Source organism: Gigantopelta aegis, chromosome 2 (assembly GCF_016097555.1).
Source record: "Gigantopelta aegis isolate Gae_Host chromosome 2, Gae_host_genome, whole genome shotgun sequence".
In the NCBI taxonomy this organism is placed as follows: Eukaryota; Metazoa; Mollusca; class Gastropoda; order Neomphalida; family Peltospiridae; genus Gigantopelta; species Gigantopelta aegis.
In genome coordinates this window covers 8025636-8044218 of record NC_054700.1, presented here as the reverse complement: position 1 = coordinate 8044218, position 18583 = coordinate 8025636, and the positions used below count along the sequence as shown (strand labels likewise).

At 34.4% G+C, this 18583-nt stretch overlaps 1 protein-coding gene across 2 annotated transcripts in view; it reads right to left on the bottom strand.

Moving 5' to 3' along the window:
- Positions 1-18583, bottom strand: part of LOC121380753 (protein lingerer-like) — a 53161-nt gene that overhangs the window by 5695 nt on the left and 28883 nt on the right. The window contains exons 14-21 of one of the 2 annotated variants that reach the window (XM_041509721.1): positions 17937-18033; positions 16404-17302; positions 9244-9388; positions 8738-8841; positions 7417-7482; positions 6427-6517; positions 1747-1925; positions 636-729 (exon numbers count right to left, since the gene is read on the bottom strand). In XM_041509721.1, the coding sequence (XP_041365655.1) occupies positions 636-729; positions 1747-1925; positions 6427-6517; positions 7417-7482; positions 8738-8841; positions 9244-9388; positions 16404-17302; positions 17937-18033 (1675 nt within the window). The remainder of the gene's footprint in view (positions 1-635; positions 730-1746; positions 1926-6426; positions 6518-7416; positions 7483-8737; positions 8842-9243; positions 9389-16403; positions 17303-17936; positions 18034-18583) is intronic. The other variant, XM_041509728.1, reaches the window with a different exon arrangement.

The window sequence follows — 18583 nt, the reverse complement described above, 5'->3', positions numbered from 1 at the left end:
ATTGATTTAATTGGAAAATATACAGCATGAAAACAAAGTTGATTGAACTGAAGGACAAGGGTCAAAAGCACAATAAACTTTGTAATACAAAAATGCAAAAAGTTATATTACACATATATTTGAAAAATAATAAGCCCATTTCAAAGGCTCATAATAGAATTAAATTCCCCTGAAACAAGGGTAGGATTTCAGTCAGTTGAGTGCTAATTGAACCACCTTGGTGGATCCATTCAACCGACTGGGTTTTTTATCATTCCAACCAGTGCACCACAACTGGTCAAAGGCCGTGGTAAGTGCTTTCCTGTCTGTGGGAAAGTGCATATAAAAGATCCCTTGCTGCTAATGGAAAAATGTTGCGGGTTTTATCCGACGACTTCACATCAGAATTATCAAATGTTTGACATCCAATAGCCGATGATTAATTAATCAAGTGCTCTAGTGATGTTGTTAAACAATGCAAACTTTAACTTTATTCTCCTGATACAAGCAGCTGGATTCAGCCTGGAAAGCTGGGTAGAAATTGTAACCAAATAATGGAATACCCAACTGGGGGATTTTCATATAGTATATATGCCTGTTAGTATATTACTTTCAAACTTTGAATACATAAAATAAAAACACATATTTTTATTCACCTTTGGCCGTGTTGTAAGCATGTGAAGCATATGTTTTCTGAAACTGTGTTGTTGCTGTTGTTCCTGCATGTGGAGCATTTGTCACAGGCGGCATCTGAATAAAATTTATAATTTAGTATGTAATTAAATATATGAAATTGGTAATAATTAAACAAAATTGTAGAAGTCTGCTTTATATGTTATTACACCTCAAACTTGTACCAATTACATCAAAAACAGAGGTCTGCACCTCTGTAAATCATTGTATCATCCATTAAAGGATTTTGTAGGAGATATCGCTGGCACTATAATTTTCGATATCTCCTGTAATATTCTCCTAGGAGATATTGCTTCTTTTGTTACATCACTGTGTACGTTTCAACGCTAAACCTATTGTAAGTGACATCACTGTTGTTCTACTAGTTAACGAGTCTTACCGCTGCCAAATATAGTAACATTCAACCCACATTCCTGACATTGTTGCAAAAAAAAAAAATGAATGATGATAAAAAGAATACCCCCCTCGTGTCTTGTGATATCATAATTTATCAGCACTCATTGATAAAAGTATAAAAATCCTTGGCAAGCATCGAAATTCATACTTTTATTAACTTGTTCTGATAAATTATGATATCACAAGACACTTGGGGAGTATCCTCGATTTACAAAGGCTAATTAATTATTTTCTGGGTATCAGGACAGCATATTGAGCATATTACTGCATTTCCCAAGAATTATCTCTTGAACTCTGACCAAATATAGCCAAATACAAAATAGTCTACACAGCATCAGTTTTCAACATTTTCTCAAGCATATGTACTGTTTGGTAGTGTGAGTGGGTGCATGGGTAATATTTGCATGACAACAAAATAAAATGTTCCAATCAAATAATTTTTTAATGCATGCTTTTATGAGACGACGGGGGGTGGTGGTGTAAAAGAACAACAACCCAGCACTGTGTGCATTAAGTTGAAACGTTAATCACTGTAACCTACTCTTCTTACAGAACTAAACATGAAGGGTCAAATTTACTAAGCTTGTTTATGTCTTACATGCATGTAATTAAAACACGTGTGTTTAAAAAACATCTGCTTTATAAATTTGATGCAAAGTATTTGAATGTCCATCTTACTGGATACATCTGAGGGTACTGAAACCCTGGCGCTCCTCCAGGCATCATGGAAGGGTAGTAGTAGCCGTAGTGTAGGTTGATAAACGGCTGCTGGCCCGAGTGGGTCGATTGCTGCTGTGAGGTCGGGTTTGGAGACTGAGCCTCGACGCGGTTCAACTTGCTGCTGTCTGTCGTACCAACTAGTAACAAACAACATTAACACACGTTAAAATCATGTACTGTCTGTCATACCAACTAGTAACAAACAACATTAACACATGTTAAAATCATGTACTGTCAGTCATACCAACTAGCAACAAACAACATTAACACATGTTAAAATCATGTACTGTCAGTTATACCAACTAGTAACAAAGAACATTAACACATGTTAAAATCGTGTTTTGTCTGTCGTACCAACTAGTAACAAACAACATTAACACATGTTAAAATCATGTACTGTCAGTCATACCAACTAGTAACAAACAACATTAACACATGTTAAAATCATGTACTGTCAGTCATACCAACTAGTAACAAAGAACATTAACACGTTAAAATCGTGTTTTGTTTGTCGTACCAACTAGTAACAAACAACATTAACACATGTTAAAATCATGTACTGTCAGTCATACCAACTAGTAACAAAGAACATTAACACATGTTAAAATCGTGTTTTGTCTGTCGTACCAACTAGTAACGAACAACATTAACACATGTTAAAATCATGTACTGTCAGTCATACCAACTAGTAACAAAGAACATTAACACACGTTAAAATCATGTACCGTCAGTAATACCAACTAGTAACAAAGAACATTAACACACGTTAAAATCATGTACTGTCAGTCATACCAACTAGTAACAAAGAACATTAACACACATTAAAATCGTGTTTTGTCTGTCGTACCAACTAGTAACAAACAACATTAACACATGTTAAAATCATGTACTGTCAGTCATACCAACTAGTAACAAAGAACATTAACACATGTTAAAATCGTGTTTTGTCTGTCGTACCAACTAGTAACAAACAACATTAACACATGTTAAAATACTGTACTGTCAGTCATACCAACTAGTAACAAAGAACATTAACACATGTTAAAATCATGTACTGTCAGTCGTACCAACTAGTAACAAAGAACATTAACACATGTTAAAATCATGTACTGTCAGTCGTACCAACTAGTAACAAAGAACATTAACACATGTTAAAATCATGTACTGTCAGTCATACCAACTAAGTAACAAAGAACATTAACACACGTTAAAATCATGTACTGTCAGTCGTACCAACTAGTAACAAACAACATTAACACATGTTAAAATCGTGTTTTGTCTGTCGTACCAACTAGTAACAAACAACATTAACACATGTTAAAATCATGTACTGTCAGTCATACAAACTAGTAACAAACAACATTAACACACGTTAAAATCATGTACTGTCAGTCATACAAACTAGTAACAAAGAACATTAACACACGTTAAAATCATGTACTGTCAGTCGTACCAACTAGTAACAAAGAACATTAACACATGTTAAAATCGTGTTTTGTCTGTCGTACCAACTAGTAACAAACAACATTAACACATGTTAAAACCGTGTACTGTCTGTCGTACCAACTAGTAACAAACATTAACACGTTAAAATCATGTACTGTCTGTCTTATCAGCTAGTAACAAACAACATTAACACATGTTAAAATCATGTACTGTCTGCCGTACCAACTAATAACAAACAACATTAACTCATGTTAAAATCGTGTACTGTCTGTCGCACCAGCTAGTAACAAACAACATTAATCCTATATAGCCTTTAAAACTGCAACTATTATTAAAAAGTAAAAAAGGGTGCAGAGATATGTATGACATTTTAAACTTTCAGTATGTAAAGGACAGATAAAATAGAGTAATGAAGGCTTTTTATTTGAACAAACTGACTGGGAAAAATATTATGCTTTACCATTTCGATGTGTGAAAGATTCTAGCCTTCGATGGTTTCAGTATAGATTACTGCAAAACATATTAGCTACTAATACTTTTCTATACAAGATTAACTACACTGATTCTGATATATGTAACTTCTGTAATAATTTTCCTGAAACAATACATTTATTTTTCGATTGCGATAAGGTACACACTTTATGGGAAGCAGTAACAGATTGGATATTTACTCGAACAGGAACTATAATTCATTTTAATAAAATTATTATAATGTTTGGTTTGATAAATAATAATAAAAGCGATTTTATAAACTGGTTAATAATTAATATAAAATAGTATATATATACAGTATGAAAATACAAAAGAAATGTTTAAGTATTAACGCTGTGCATGGTATAATGCAACATAAATTTGAAATTGAAAGATACATTCTTCTAAAAACTTGTAAATACGATGTATTTAATAATGAATGGGCAACGTGGCAAACACTATTTTATTGAGACTTAAAGATAATCTAGACATGGAAACAGCTTGTTTGAAAACAAAATTCAGACTACATTTTAGAACAAATATAATACTTTTAATTTCATCTCTTCCGTATATATTTCTGGTAGATGTGGGTACATCTGTGAATATATGTACATGTATAACATATATGTGTATGCATTTATGTATGTGGGTATCTCTATGAATATACTGTCATATATGTGTATGCATTTATGTATGTGGGTATCTCTATGAATATACTGTCATATATGTGTATGCATTTATGTATGTGGGTATCTCTATGAATATACTGTCATATATGTGTATGCATTTATGTATGTGGGTATCTCTATGAATATACTGTCATATATGCGCAATTATGCACAAAGTAACTCTGTTCCTTCTTTCGTTTATTTCTTTTTTTTCTTTTCTTTCTTCTCTATCTTTCTTTTCAATTTAGGTCAGTGCCCTAGAGGAGTTTAAAGAATATTTCTTCCTACTAGATATGTCTATGTAATTACCTGTATATGTTACTACTAATATATATATGCTATGTATTGTAGTAGTGATTTAGGGCCCCATCCCTAACACTACATATTCTTCTGGGACAATAAAACCCCCCAAATAAAAACAAAAAAACAACAACATTAACACATTAAAATCATGTACTGTCTGTCGCACCAGCTAGTAACAAACAACATTTACCCCATGTTAAAATCATGTACTGTCTGTCGTACCAACTAGTAACAAACAACATTGACACATGTTAAAATCGTGTACTGTCTGTCATACCAGCTAGTAACAAACAACATTAACACAAGTGATATTTATTTTAAAATGAAATCTAAAGAGATCTTTAAAAACTACAAACTCTCTACAATACAGTTTACTCAAAGGTAATTTTTAAGCATTTCAAATAAAATCCAGTCTACTTTCTGAAAACAAGAAAAACAACTGAAAAAAGGAAAAAGATAAAATCAGATAAAAACTGAAGAATCACATTTAAGCACACAAAATACATTCATTTTATGATCTATGGGCTACTGCTTTAAAAAAAAAAAAAAAAAAAAAAAATTCTTTAAAGCCGCACACCCTAGTTCATCCAGCGAAAATAAATTATAATTTGGTTAATCTACAAACCTGTAACACACTTAGATCACGTTTTTATCAAATGGAGTGAAAAAGCAGGTTTTATATCGATAAATACCATGGGAATCCCCATGTCCCAATTGCTTGAAATAATTTTGAAAGTTAGTATTCTGATGTCACCGGTAGAAGCACAACAATGCCTACGTCACGACAAATTTCACAGACTTGGGGTGTGTTTGTTTCACCTCTCCTGGACATGTTCCAACTGTTCTGTCCTGGTTGTATCCCCTCTCCAGATATCGTAAGACTTAGCAAAATTATTGGTTTTAAGGGTTTGTAACGTTTTGTATTGAGACACTTACTTGTCTGAACTTTATTGTTACTGAAAATGTTCACGAACTGTGAAGAAAAATCTCACAAATGAACAACAACAAATCGGACGTTGATTGCGCGAACCGTGCACGAGAAAACAAACCGAACCAAAATGATAACGGTCACGTGATATACCAACGTCTGTGACATTAAAAATAGATTGGACCTCGCTTGCTTAACAGTTTTTTCTCGACAACACATTTTGTGAAAAAAATGCAAAAAATGCATTTCGTGGTTTTACAAACATCAGGATTACCAAAAAGCACTTCAGGTGAATGGAAATGTGTATTCTAAATAATAAAATGTAAGTAAAGTGCAATTTTATTTGTGAAAAATGGGGTTTAATAGCGAAAAACAACGCCGTAATGGTTAACAAATAAACGTAACTAGGGTGTCCCTTTAATGCAAGTTATGGGAATGAAGGGATTGGTTGTGGAGTTATATATGCAGGCCCAAATTGGACTACCTAAATATTTCAATATTATTTGCATTTCAAAGTGCAAGCATGCTAAAAAAAAACCCAAAAAACCCCCAAAAAACCCCAACATATTTGAGTATAAATACAAGGCATAATTCAACAATAAAACTTGCAAAATCATCCCAAAAATGGTAATAATTTTTGGCGATATTTTCTAACTCTCTTATAAGTTGACCCCCAAAGTTATAAAAAATGTTATTGTTTTTTTTAATAAAAAACATTTGACTTATAGGCGAAGATATATGGTTCACTGTTTAACGTAACTTTTCATTTTGCAGCCATGTTAAGCATATATATATATATATATTAAAAATAAGTATTCCCACCTGAATATGGCACACTGGCGAGGGTTGGTTGGTCTCGTCCTGCTATCGTTGAAGGCACTGGAAACGCAGACATATCGTAGTAGCTGTTTGCCTGAAATACGAACACGAACATTCATTCTCATAGCATTATAGGGGTGGGATTCAACTCAGTCGGGTGACTGCTTGCTCGAGGTGCTTGCACCGCAGGATCAAACCACCTCGGTGGATCCATTCGGCTGATTTTTTTTCTTCTTGTTCCAACCAGTGCAACAAAACTGGATAAAGGCTGTGGTATGTACTATCCTATCTGATGACCAAAGAGTTAAAAATACCAAATGTTTGACATCCAACAGCCAATGATTAATTAATCAATGTGCTCCAGTGGTGGTGTTGAAACAAAACAAACATGCATAGCATTATACGATGTTCAAATCAACAAAGCAAAAACAAATATTAAGATACTGATTTTGATTCCTGACCAATGATCATCTTGTAGCCGTGTATAGAGAAGACAAATCAGATTCCATGACAATTGTATGTAACACTAACTCTGGTATAGAATAAAATCTAAACATCCCAAGCAACCCCTGCAATTGCCCACAGCAATCGGCAATGCTGTGGAGTTTTTAATTTCTACACAGCACTTTTTTGCTTTGGACTATATTCAGGGTTTTTTCAATGGCATGCTTTTTTTTTTGCCGTGGATATTTCTTAATTGCAGGGATTGCCAAGAAATATAATCCACACATATGTTGTATTCACAAATAAAGCATTAAAAGCAAAAGACAAATAATAAGAGATATTAAGTAAAATGTTATTGATCATTCTAAAATCACAAATCAAAAAGCAATTTTAACTTTGAATGCCTTATGGTGTGTAAAAAAAACCCTGCTATTGCATTATAATTTATATTAATTAACGTTAATGTTGGATTTAAATAGGTAAAATTTAAGGACAGAATCTTAATCTTAATGTTTCAACAATTTGTTAACTTGAGAAATTAGTTCTTACCAGTGGAGGCAGTCGTTGCTGTTGTAACAGCAGGTCTTCATAATTATACAGCGGCTGTTGTAAATTCTGCAAACACAAAATACAGATTGATATAATATTTTAAAAACAAATAAAATTAATATGCAGCATTTAATAAAAAATGTGGAAAATGTTAAATATATGCTGCTTTTAAAAAGTATTAATGTATATATTGTTAACAGAAAGATTAGCAGGAAATGAAACTGAAAGATAACAGAAAACTGATAGCACTCCACCAGTTCTAAAGCTAAAATGCTAATGTTTTAATTAAATCCACCAGCAAATGTATCTATCACAGGGAAATATGTGCAGTGTTTTTGCTTAACACCACAAGAGCATATTGATAATTTATTAATCATTGGCTACTGGATGTCAAACATTTGGTAATTTTGACATATAGTCTTAGAGAGGAAACCCGCTATATTTTTCCATTAATAGAAAGGGATCTTTTATATGCACCAACCCAGGGACAGGATAGTACATACCATGGCCTTTAATATACCGGTCGTGGTGCACTGGTTGGAACGAGAAATAGCTCAATGGGCACACCGACGGGCATCGATCCTAGACAGACCGTGCATCAACAGAACACTTTACCCATGTGCAGTGTTAAGTAGTGGGTGTATAAATCAATGGTCAAATAGCAGTCATAAAGTTACTTCCAAGCTACTTTTCATGCTTACATTATACAACTTACATCAAGTCATGTAGTTTTCTCAAACAACCTAGTACTTTCAAAATTAACTAGCCTTCACAGGCACATAACTGTCAAAAATGGGTAAATCACCATGAAAGTCAAACTTGATCGGTAACATTTACTTGGTAATATTTCAGCTCAATATATTGACGCATTGCAGAAATTTTTTCCAGAAAACTATATGTATGTGGGAGAGATAAAACTTAATAGTCCCCTCTTCTAGGGGGACTAATAAGCAACCTGCATTAGACAACCCATGTGTACATAAAAATCCTTGTGAATGCTGATGTTGGTAGAAATTAGTAGACAAAGTGACTAAAAAATTATTTGTAGCATTTCAGGGCTCACCCTGTCCATTGCCAAATTAGCCAATTGCTAACTTTTATACAAGTGGCTACATTATTTAGTCTTTGGCTCATAATTTTTTCTTGAAAACCCCCCAAAACAAAACATTTTAAATAATTTTCAAGGAAATATTCAACATATCTCAAAATTGGCTGAACCAAAATTTGTTACAGGGTGAACCCTTCATTTATTTTACATTCAAAGAAAGGTTTACCTCCAGCTTCAACAATAACACACACATGCTCTAATCTATTTACTTACATTGGGATTACTCACAAAAAAGGGAGGTAATGACCCTTGATTCATTATGTATTGATGAGCGCCAATGAGGGGAACGCCAGGCGGAAGATTTGGGGGAGCTTTTGCTGAAACACACAAAAAAATATATTATTCATAAATTATTTTAAAATGTTATACAAAATGACACAAAACAATAAAATGTTCATAGCACATATTAAAGCAAATGATTGGCCTTCGTAATCTTGGATGTTTTGCTAATACATATAGAATATCAGGTTACTAAAGTTTTAATATTATGGTTATTTGGTGAGGTTTGTATATAACAGAATAACAGGTGAGGATCAGCAAGCCTGTTATACTGTTATCGGAACTATTTGAGTGCAATTAATTTCCTAGTGACTTGATAATGCATAGCAATGTCTATAATGTTTGGGGTTTTTGCATACTATAAAGAAACAGCTATATATATCACTCAAACAAAGCAAGAATGGAATCACAAAGTTCCATTACAAACAAAGTTAACATACTAGTTGAGGGTAGAGATGATCTTGAAGTACTTGATAAAGCTGATGTGACAGTTGATGAAACTGTTGTTGTTCCTGTTGAAAGGGATGATGTAGCTGTAGTGCTTGTTACACTGGTCGACGTTGACGACGATGTTGAATGATCAAACTGTAAATCAGGATATTAAAGTGTAAATACTTTTGGGTCTGGTAAGCAAACAATAAAATAACTTAAACTTATAAATCAGGATATTAAGAAGTAAATTTTAGTGTAGTCAGTAAACAATAAAAAAAAAAAAAAACTGTAAATCAGAATATTAAGAGGTAAATAAATTTAGTATAGTAAATAATAAAATGACAAACTAAATATGGGCCTATATTTTGAAGCTATTTTAGAGCTACTATATTGTAAAACCCTCATAAGCTGTTGTCACTATGACGTGTGTTGTAGCGACGTCATAGCCTACAGTGGTTTTACGATTACGCAACGCTAAGATAGCTTCAAAAATTTATAGCCAGGATATTAAGATGCAAATACTTTTAGTATTAGTACAGTAAGCAAACAATAAAATGAGACAAACTGTAACTCAGGATATAAAGATGTAAATACATTTAGTACAGCCAGTAAACAATAAAATGACAAACTTAACCCAGACCTCGAAAATTGCAAGAATGATGGTTTCATTTGTGCAAATCTTAAATTTACAAAGCTAGAGGCACTGATTTTCCGTTTCAGATCTTTCCCTTTTCATAATGTTACAAATTCCGTTTTTTTTCCATTTCAGTATTAAACAAATTCTGTTTCTGTTTCACTCTCTCACACACACACAGGAATTTAACTTGTGAATACGCCACGAGACTTCTGACATTTTCGGTTTTCTTTATGATATGATCGGGAAAATAATTACAAACGATCACACTATAAACCACTTCCCTTGTATAATTTATTTTGAACAAAGCCTGGCATACAATATGCAATTACTGCATTCCTTTGTGAGATCGGAAATATGGCAATGCCGCAAATGTTAAAAATTAATAAGCAAACATAACATAATATATCTTTCACTTGAGTAAATATCGGACAATTTTAGCTCACAATGTTCGGTTTTTCCATTAAATCGCCGGGAATAAGCGAAAAAAACATGACTGGTAAAACGTCTAGATAACTCTACATTAAACATTTGGCGTAACATACAAAGGTACTAGTGTCGTAGTGTAGCACAGGCAGATGTCGGTGTCCATAGTTTCTAGTTCGAAAAATAAATTTTAATTAATCAAATGCGCTATTTAAAGTTAAATAATGTTTTGGAAAAAAATTGGGAATTCCATTTCAGATAGGTATTTCCGCGATTCCGCGATCGCAGAAAATCAGTGCCTCTACAAACCCTATTTTTCTTTCACGCATTAAATTTAGGGCATCATTTACATGAAAATAACGGGTTATGCAAATAGAAAATAAATTGTATCCTGAATTTATTTTTATGTAAACCATAAATGGGTTATGCAAATTTTATTTCTCAGAGGCCTGTTAAAATTATCAATTACAACAAATCTAAAACAAAAAAAACCCTAAAAATAAATTTTTGCAACATTAATGTACTGATCACCAAGATATTCAATGCATTCATTTTATACTAAAGCCCCTTAAAGACAGTCTGATTTGAAATACACAAAACCCAACAGCAAACACGTACACAAAATTGGATGGCAATATTACTGCACCACCAAGTTAGGTACCAAGTAAAAACAATTTCACAGAATAATTATCTTTTGCATGCTCAAATATATTTATCATAAGGAGATCATAGAAGAATCAGAATCTCACGTCCTGGCTTAAATCATTACCATCGAATGGCCCATAACAGTGATCTTATCTGATAAGTATTATTATGGCTACTAATTTTGTGTGCAATTTACAAATCAATCGGCTTAGAAATGAATAACTTGTAGTAAATTTCATAGTAATAAAAAAGGCGTTCCCTGTGGGACGGACTTATAGTTTTGATGTTTATTAGCCTATTGAACGGACCCATGCTAAAATCACCCAAATTAATTTATTCCTAATTAACTGAAACACTGAAATAAATGTGAACTGTCTAATGTTTGTGGTTATTCTTGAATATTCCGTTTATTTAATTAGTACCCGTGCTCAGCAGTTGATAGGCCTATACATCACTGGCGTAGGAAGCGGGGAAGGGGGTACTTTGTAGCAGCATCGATGGTTTATATATTAATTTTATACGTGTGTCTGTGTGCCCACCCACCCCACTTTTTGGTATCTTCCTACAGGCTACACCCGTGTATATTAACAAATTCTGGGTACTAGGCCTAAGCAGTAGCCAACAACGAAAATTGTACCACGTCTTCATCAAATGACCTTCACCTTTGCATGCGGAAAAAAAACGCGATGACTTGTAGTCTGTGCATGTGGTATCGAGAAATCCTTGATTGTTTTGTTGAGATCGCACGTTGTTGTTTTTGGAAAATAAACCTATAATGTATGAGATGACTGGAGTTACAATAATACGATATATTTTCCTCTATAGGCCCACAGTATTTAGCAGTTTGTAATAAAAGCTGTTTAATCGCCACACACGTTAACGTACTGTCATGCAATCTCGTGTGTCACAAATTACCGTGATACCTAATAAGAGCACGCATTAATAATTCCAATTTCAAACAAATTAGTTATGCTCATATCCATTCAACGTCCAGGCATGTCTAGTCTGGGTCCAGTCTCTAACAACGCCAGTGATTGGGTCCAGGACACAGCGTAAGAAGGTGCCAAAAAGGGGGGTGGGGGTGTATAAAAACCATCGCTGCTGCCCCCCTCCCCCACGCACACACCCCTCAACCTCCATTTAACACACACACACATTAAAAATAATCCATAAATGCTGAAAACATACTTAAGAAAATAGACCATGGTGTCCTCCGACAATATTTACGTTTTTGTGGATACAGTCACATGACAGAATGAGATTTCCCTCCACATTTTTTTATTATTTTTTATTCTATAATTAAATGGGTCATTTGGTTAATCTTGTTATTACAATTATGTTTGTTGGAGAAAAAGTTGAAATTAGGGTGGATTTTTGTATTATTGTTAAATATAGAATTTACAACAAAAATAATATAAAGATTAAATTTTTAAAAACCTAAATGATTTGGTTTGAACATTTATTTATTTAATTATTTGTATTTCAAATAATTTAACACTGAACATTTCATCCCTTTTCCTAAAGCTTTGATTGTATTGTTCTGAAACGTAATACACATATTCTCTTGGTAGTCTCCGCAAAATAATAAAGATGTCTAAACTTGTAAAAACGTTGGGTTTTTTTTTTTTTTTTAAATTAATGAGATTGTAAAATTGAAATCCATTTGGATACATCAACTGAATACTGTTCACCCCAATGGCCTCAATGAGTACAGCCCTACTGGCTTTAACAACTAAGACTTTTTATACTCCTTTGTTCTTTAATTTTATTGTTATACTATTGGTCAGCTCCTGCCTTGTTACCTAGCTTTGTTTTTAAGTTCCAAGCTGACATTCTCTATTTTATACCTTACTCACTTGAAGTTACTGGTTATATGCCCAGTACTTTGTTTGTTTATTCTCCTGAGGACGTTGGTTTTTGGACTAACGAAACGTCGAATATTTTAAATATTTTTATGTAAGATGGTTTAAGTGGAAACATATATTTTTATATGTACTTTTTTAATAAAATTGAAATAGAAATCTTGATTGGTTAATTCTGAAACTTAAAACCTGTATTCTACAGTGATTCTCTGGAGATACCTTCACAAACTAATAGATAAAATTAACATATCTACTTTCATTATAGATTATTTTATTTTATTTCTTTAATGTTAAGACTAACATAATTGTCCAGCCATTCAAATATAATTTTCTTTCAGTCATACTCCATCTGCTCAGATGGTCCGAAACCAGTGGACTTTGATTCATTACCTGCTGTAATGAGATGGAACAGCAGCAGTGTTTGTTCAAGGAGACCAGATACGTCATAATCTCTCTCCACCAAAGTTGTCTTTAAGGACACCACAAAAAAATTAAAATACTGTTTTGTTTAATGACACCACTACAATACTTTGATTTATTGATGAATGACCAATTTAACATAATTACAGATAAAAGGTTTTTTCTGGTTAAATTGACTTCCTAAAAAAAGACCGTCTTGGTGCCCTTTGAAAATGTATGAACGTAGCCTTTGTGCCTTTTAGGTTAGCCTTGGTGCCCTTCATTTCCTAGATTTTTAAAGGCTATTATAGCCTGCCCTTTTAACACCGAATTTCGAGGCCTGTTTCCTCAATTAATATATTTATATATTCCAGAAGATTGTATACTAATCGGTTGGTGTAAAGCAATCACCAATAACAAAATTTAGATTCCCAACACTAGCTAGCAAAATGTTTGTTTTGTTTAACAACACCACTAGAGCACATTGATTTATCAATTATCGGCTACTGAATGTCAAACATGAGGTAATTTTGACATATAATCAGAGGAAACATGCTACATTTTTCCATTAGTAGTAAGGGATCTTTTATATGCACTATCCCACAAACAGGATAGCACATACCACAGCCTTTGATATACCAGTCGTAGTGCACTGGCTGGAACAAGAAATAGCCCAATGGGCATGAATCAATCAAAGACTGACTATGCATCAAGCGAGTGCTTTACCACTGGACTATGTCCCGCCCCACTAGCTAGTAGTGCATTAAGGTTTTGCTCATTGCTGAATAGACAGACAAGGCAGACCACTCATGGCTCTTACCAACGGCAAAATTATTTAAACTATTTCAGGTATGATAGTGGGGTAGATTTATCCAGGAAAAAACTGTAGCCATTTGTTCTTAATGGGGACCTTTTTAAAACCACTGAATGGTGCAATACCTCATTATTATTTACAAAAATATTTAGGAAATTTTCAGTCACCTGCTTATGTTAAATAATGCAGAAAGCCTAGATAAATTTTGACTGAAATTAGAGACTTCAACCTTTTAGCAAACATGAGAAGTCCAAGTGATGAGGACACATAAGAGAACAGGCCGCCCATAAATTCAAGTACCAACATGCAGGGCTGGCACTGTCGGTAGCCAAATTAGCCATTGGCTAATTTTTACAAAAATTGGCTAATAAAATTTGCAAGTGGCTAAAATTTTGGCTAAGCCATTTTCTGTCTTCTGGTGTGAACAACGGTTACATAATCTATCCGACACCTCAAACATAATAATAATACCAAATATTCAATTAGCGTAATGGCGATCTCGCGACCGGTAACAAAAAAATGGTGTCATGCAGAATTCAGCGTAGGCCTTATAATGTTTGCTTATTTTAATAATCACGGTTATTAATTTTAACGGCATGCATTCAACATGTATGACAGCAATGTCTGGAAGATCTGTAACTTGTTATTTTTACTTTGTAAAATCTTTGAACCAAAGTAATAAAGACAAAGCGTGTCAATTTTGATACACATGCCAGTTCAGGGCCGAAAGACATGTAGGCTATCTCAAGGGCAGAGTTCAGCCAGACCGAGCGAAAACAAAACGTTCGCTAGACTGGTTTGTGTGCTTCACGTTAAACCAAATGGACATGACGAACACCAATCAAATAGTTCGCGAACGTTAGGAAGAACGTTCGTTGGCTGAACTGAGGACAGCTCTTGGTGCGAATATACGTCACACTTCAGATTCAGTCGACACCCGCGTGTTAAGAGATATCGTTGCGGACATTAAACAATACGATTACGCAAAAGTAAATCTTGATGTAAATTTGTAGAAAAACAATAGTTGTTCGCATCAATGAATACCTAACTGCAGTTTTTGTTTATTCCTTTGTCTTTGTTAATTTTGTACTCATGGCCGAGAGCAGGCATGCAGATCGCCATCGCGGGAAATGAACATGCAGTATTTATACAAATTGCAGTTAAATGTACACTGAATAAAAGTAGTTTACAATAATCATATTTGTTAGATAATTTTAGCTATAAATTTGTAAGATTGTGAGGTGACATTTAATAAGTTAGCTGGATTTAAAAAAGACTGTACATTTTAATTTTATTAATTTTTTTTTTTTTTTTTTTTTTTTTTTTTTTTTTTTTTAGTATACTGTGTAGTCGGTATTCTTAGCCAAGGTATTTTGCAAGCAGAAATTAGAAGCATTTAACACGACGCTGAAATCAACAGCAACAACATGGCACAAATTATGAAATTGTTCGTGGTGGGGAATTGATGGGTCACTTAAAAAAAAGAAAAGAAAGAAACAAAACATTTCAAATTAACATAAAGATTGCTATTTAAAGAAATAATGAGCTCTATATAAAAAAAGCTCTCAAATTTTTATTTGGGAAAAAAGGAAGAAAGAAAAAACAACTACCTTCAATAAACACCCACCCACCCCCATATTTCTGTATGTTTGTTAATTTAATGTCATAGGCCTTAGAAGTGGGGGTGGGTGTATGTGATACTGGCTTCAAACTCTGAAGATAATGCATAACCCCATCCCCACCGCACTCCACCTGAAAAATCGAAGTAATATATTAAGTGCCCCTACTCCCATTGAGGTTTTGTTATTCCTATTTATTCCAGCCTGTACACAATTAGCTGAAAAAGATACATTTTCATATTCATATATAAATACTCTATACAGTACTGCGTAAAACAAATTTGGCTAAAGCATTTTCAATATGGCTAATAAAAATTCCATTTGGCTACAGGTATTTTTGATCCAGGGTGAGCCCTGAACATGAACACAAAAGTCTGAGTGGTAGAAAGTGGAACATGTGACTGTCAATAACTTCCTGCAGCATTGTTCTCACAAACTGGGCCCTGGTAGCTATGCACTAAAGGTGATCTTAGCACTAAGATTGCTTCATAAAACGGGACCAGAGGAAACCAGTGTGGCCTTCAGATGAAACCCCTGAAGGAAAAACTATTCGGCCCCAAGGAAAACCTGCAGTGCACAGCAGGTATTTGTTCGAGCTATTGGGGTCATTGTACGAGTGTTTAAAGAAGAAATAATTTGGCATATCCTGCTGACAATGACTTAGACATCATATTGGACAGCATTTCTTGCTGGCGGCATACAGTTAAATACTGTTCACTTTACATGCAGATAAACCAAAAACCACAATGCTAACATTTGCAAACATTACCTGGGAGGTCTGACTGTCTGGAATGGAATCCTTCAACGTCATCTTCGACAAGCTGTCACTAATCTTGTTGCCCGTCATAGGCGAAGTCTGCAGGGTCGACTGATGTCCAGAGGAAACGAATGACTGCGAATTGAAACCCGTCTGGCTCTGTGTGGCCGACTGAGTCGACAAACTTGAGTCTTGATATGACGACGAACTCGGCTGATTCGAATAAGAGCCGGAGGACTGGTTCGAGAAGGAACCACTCGTCTGATTTGGGTACGATGCACTACCAGATTGGTTCGTGTACGAGGACGCCGACTGGTTCGTGTAAGCACTAGATGCCGTCTGGTTCGAGAAAGGTGTTCCGTTAGACTGATGAACGTATGACGAAGAGTTTGCCTGTGAGGGGAACGATGGATTTGTTGCATTCTGGAAAGATGAGGAACTGGTCTGACTCGAGTATGATGCTGACGCGCCAGTGCTTGACGGCCGTTGACTCGACGCAGACTGCGAGTCTCTCACAAAACTGGAACCGGTCTGACTTTGGTACGTGCTCGTTGGCACCGACGACTGGTATAGTGTGTTTGGGTTTGACTGGCTCGACGAGTAGCTTGATTGACTTTGGAATGATGCACCAGACGGACCGTAATTTTGATACTGATTCGAACCAGAGGGGAACTGGCTTTGTCCAGACGGAAACTCTCTTTGTCCACTTTGATACTGATTCTGACTAGTCTGGTACTGACTCTGGAACGAGCTGGGCTGCGAGTGCGAGCTCGTAGGGTGAGTGTACGACTGTGACACAGCAAGTCCGCTTGACTTATGGCCCTGAAACGCTGCTGTCGATGGATAGCTTCCAGACGACTGTCCAAACGAACCTAAACTGGGAGATTCAGAAGTGGTCGACGATAAAGACACTGAAAAAATAAATAAAACCATACAATTATAAAGACACTGTAAAAAATAAACAAAATAATACAATTATAAAGGCCCTAAAAAAATAAACAAAACCAAAGAAAAGTTGTCATAATATGAATATAGGAATTATTCTACGACAAATGAAATTTTAAATTAATTCTTATCAAAAAACAGATACATTCAATATTATAAACAAAACGGTACAATTATGAAAAAAACTTACTATAGTATGAATACAGAAATTATTCTACCACAATTCAAATCTAAAACCAATTCTGATCGAAAAACAGAATAGTTATTTCATTTTTCATTTTCCAATCTCGGGGAAATATAGTACAAATGTGACAAAGAGTTTGGTTAACAAATGTAATTCATGTAACAATTACTCATCTAGAAGGAAACATTTTGTTTTAAAAATTTTGATAATATGGCAACCTTTGCCATCAGTTTGAAAATTGTTTAACAACTAGTAGTTAAGTTTACAGAATTGTGCAGCGATTTCAAAAACGTGTAGCAAATCGTGACAATACTGTACTTTTTTTCCCAATCACGGTTAAAATCCCATGAACACAAGTCCAACAGTTTTGAAATATTGTCCCCTACAAGACTAGAAGACTACAGATGTTTACTAACCCTGAGATAAGGCAGCACCTGTCTGAGATACCACAAGCGGGCTGGATTTCCTGTCTGATTGTGATGGAGGGAATGGAATTGGGTCGGGCTGTGCCAGCTGAAAAGAAATACATTTTAATATGGTGGGTTTTGTCATAGCATTAATGTTCCACTTTTCATTTTACATTAATGACATAAAAAATAAACATATAAGAATGAACTGTCCAATGTGGTTACTGTTCGTATGCGAATTCTGAGGGTTTTTTTTTAAAGATATAACAAAATGGTATTGCAAAATATCCATTATAAACACCAGTATTGACAATGCATTGTATGATTTTCTAAATCTTGGATTAAGTTCTTCATGGGTGTATACCCTAGTTTCGCACAAAATTCGAGTAATTTTTTTTACAGGTACCCCATACATGTTTCAAGCACAAGGCTACTTGACTCATTGGTACTAGATGAAATAAATTGCACATTTATTTTACCCAGATGAAACTATTATTTTTTACAACCAACACACTCACATTTATAACCAATCACAGGACTTGTGGTGTTCACTTCTCTATCAAAAGTTGGGTGCACCTCGAACTTTGACCCAGCCGGAAGTTATTTGGTATAGTACTACCTCATATGTATCAAATACTTGAACAGCGTTAAATACT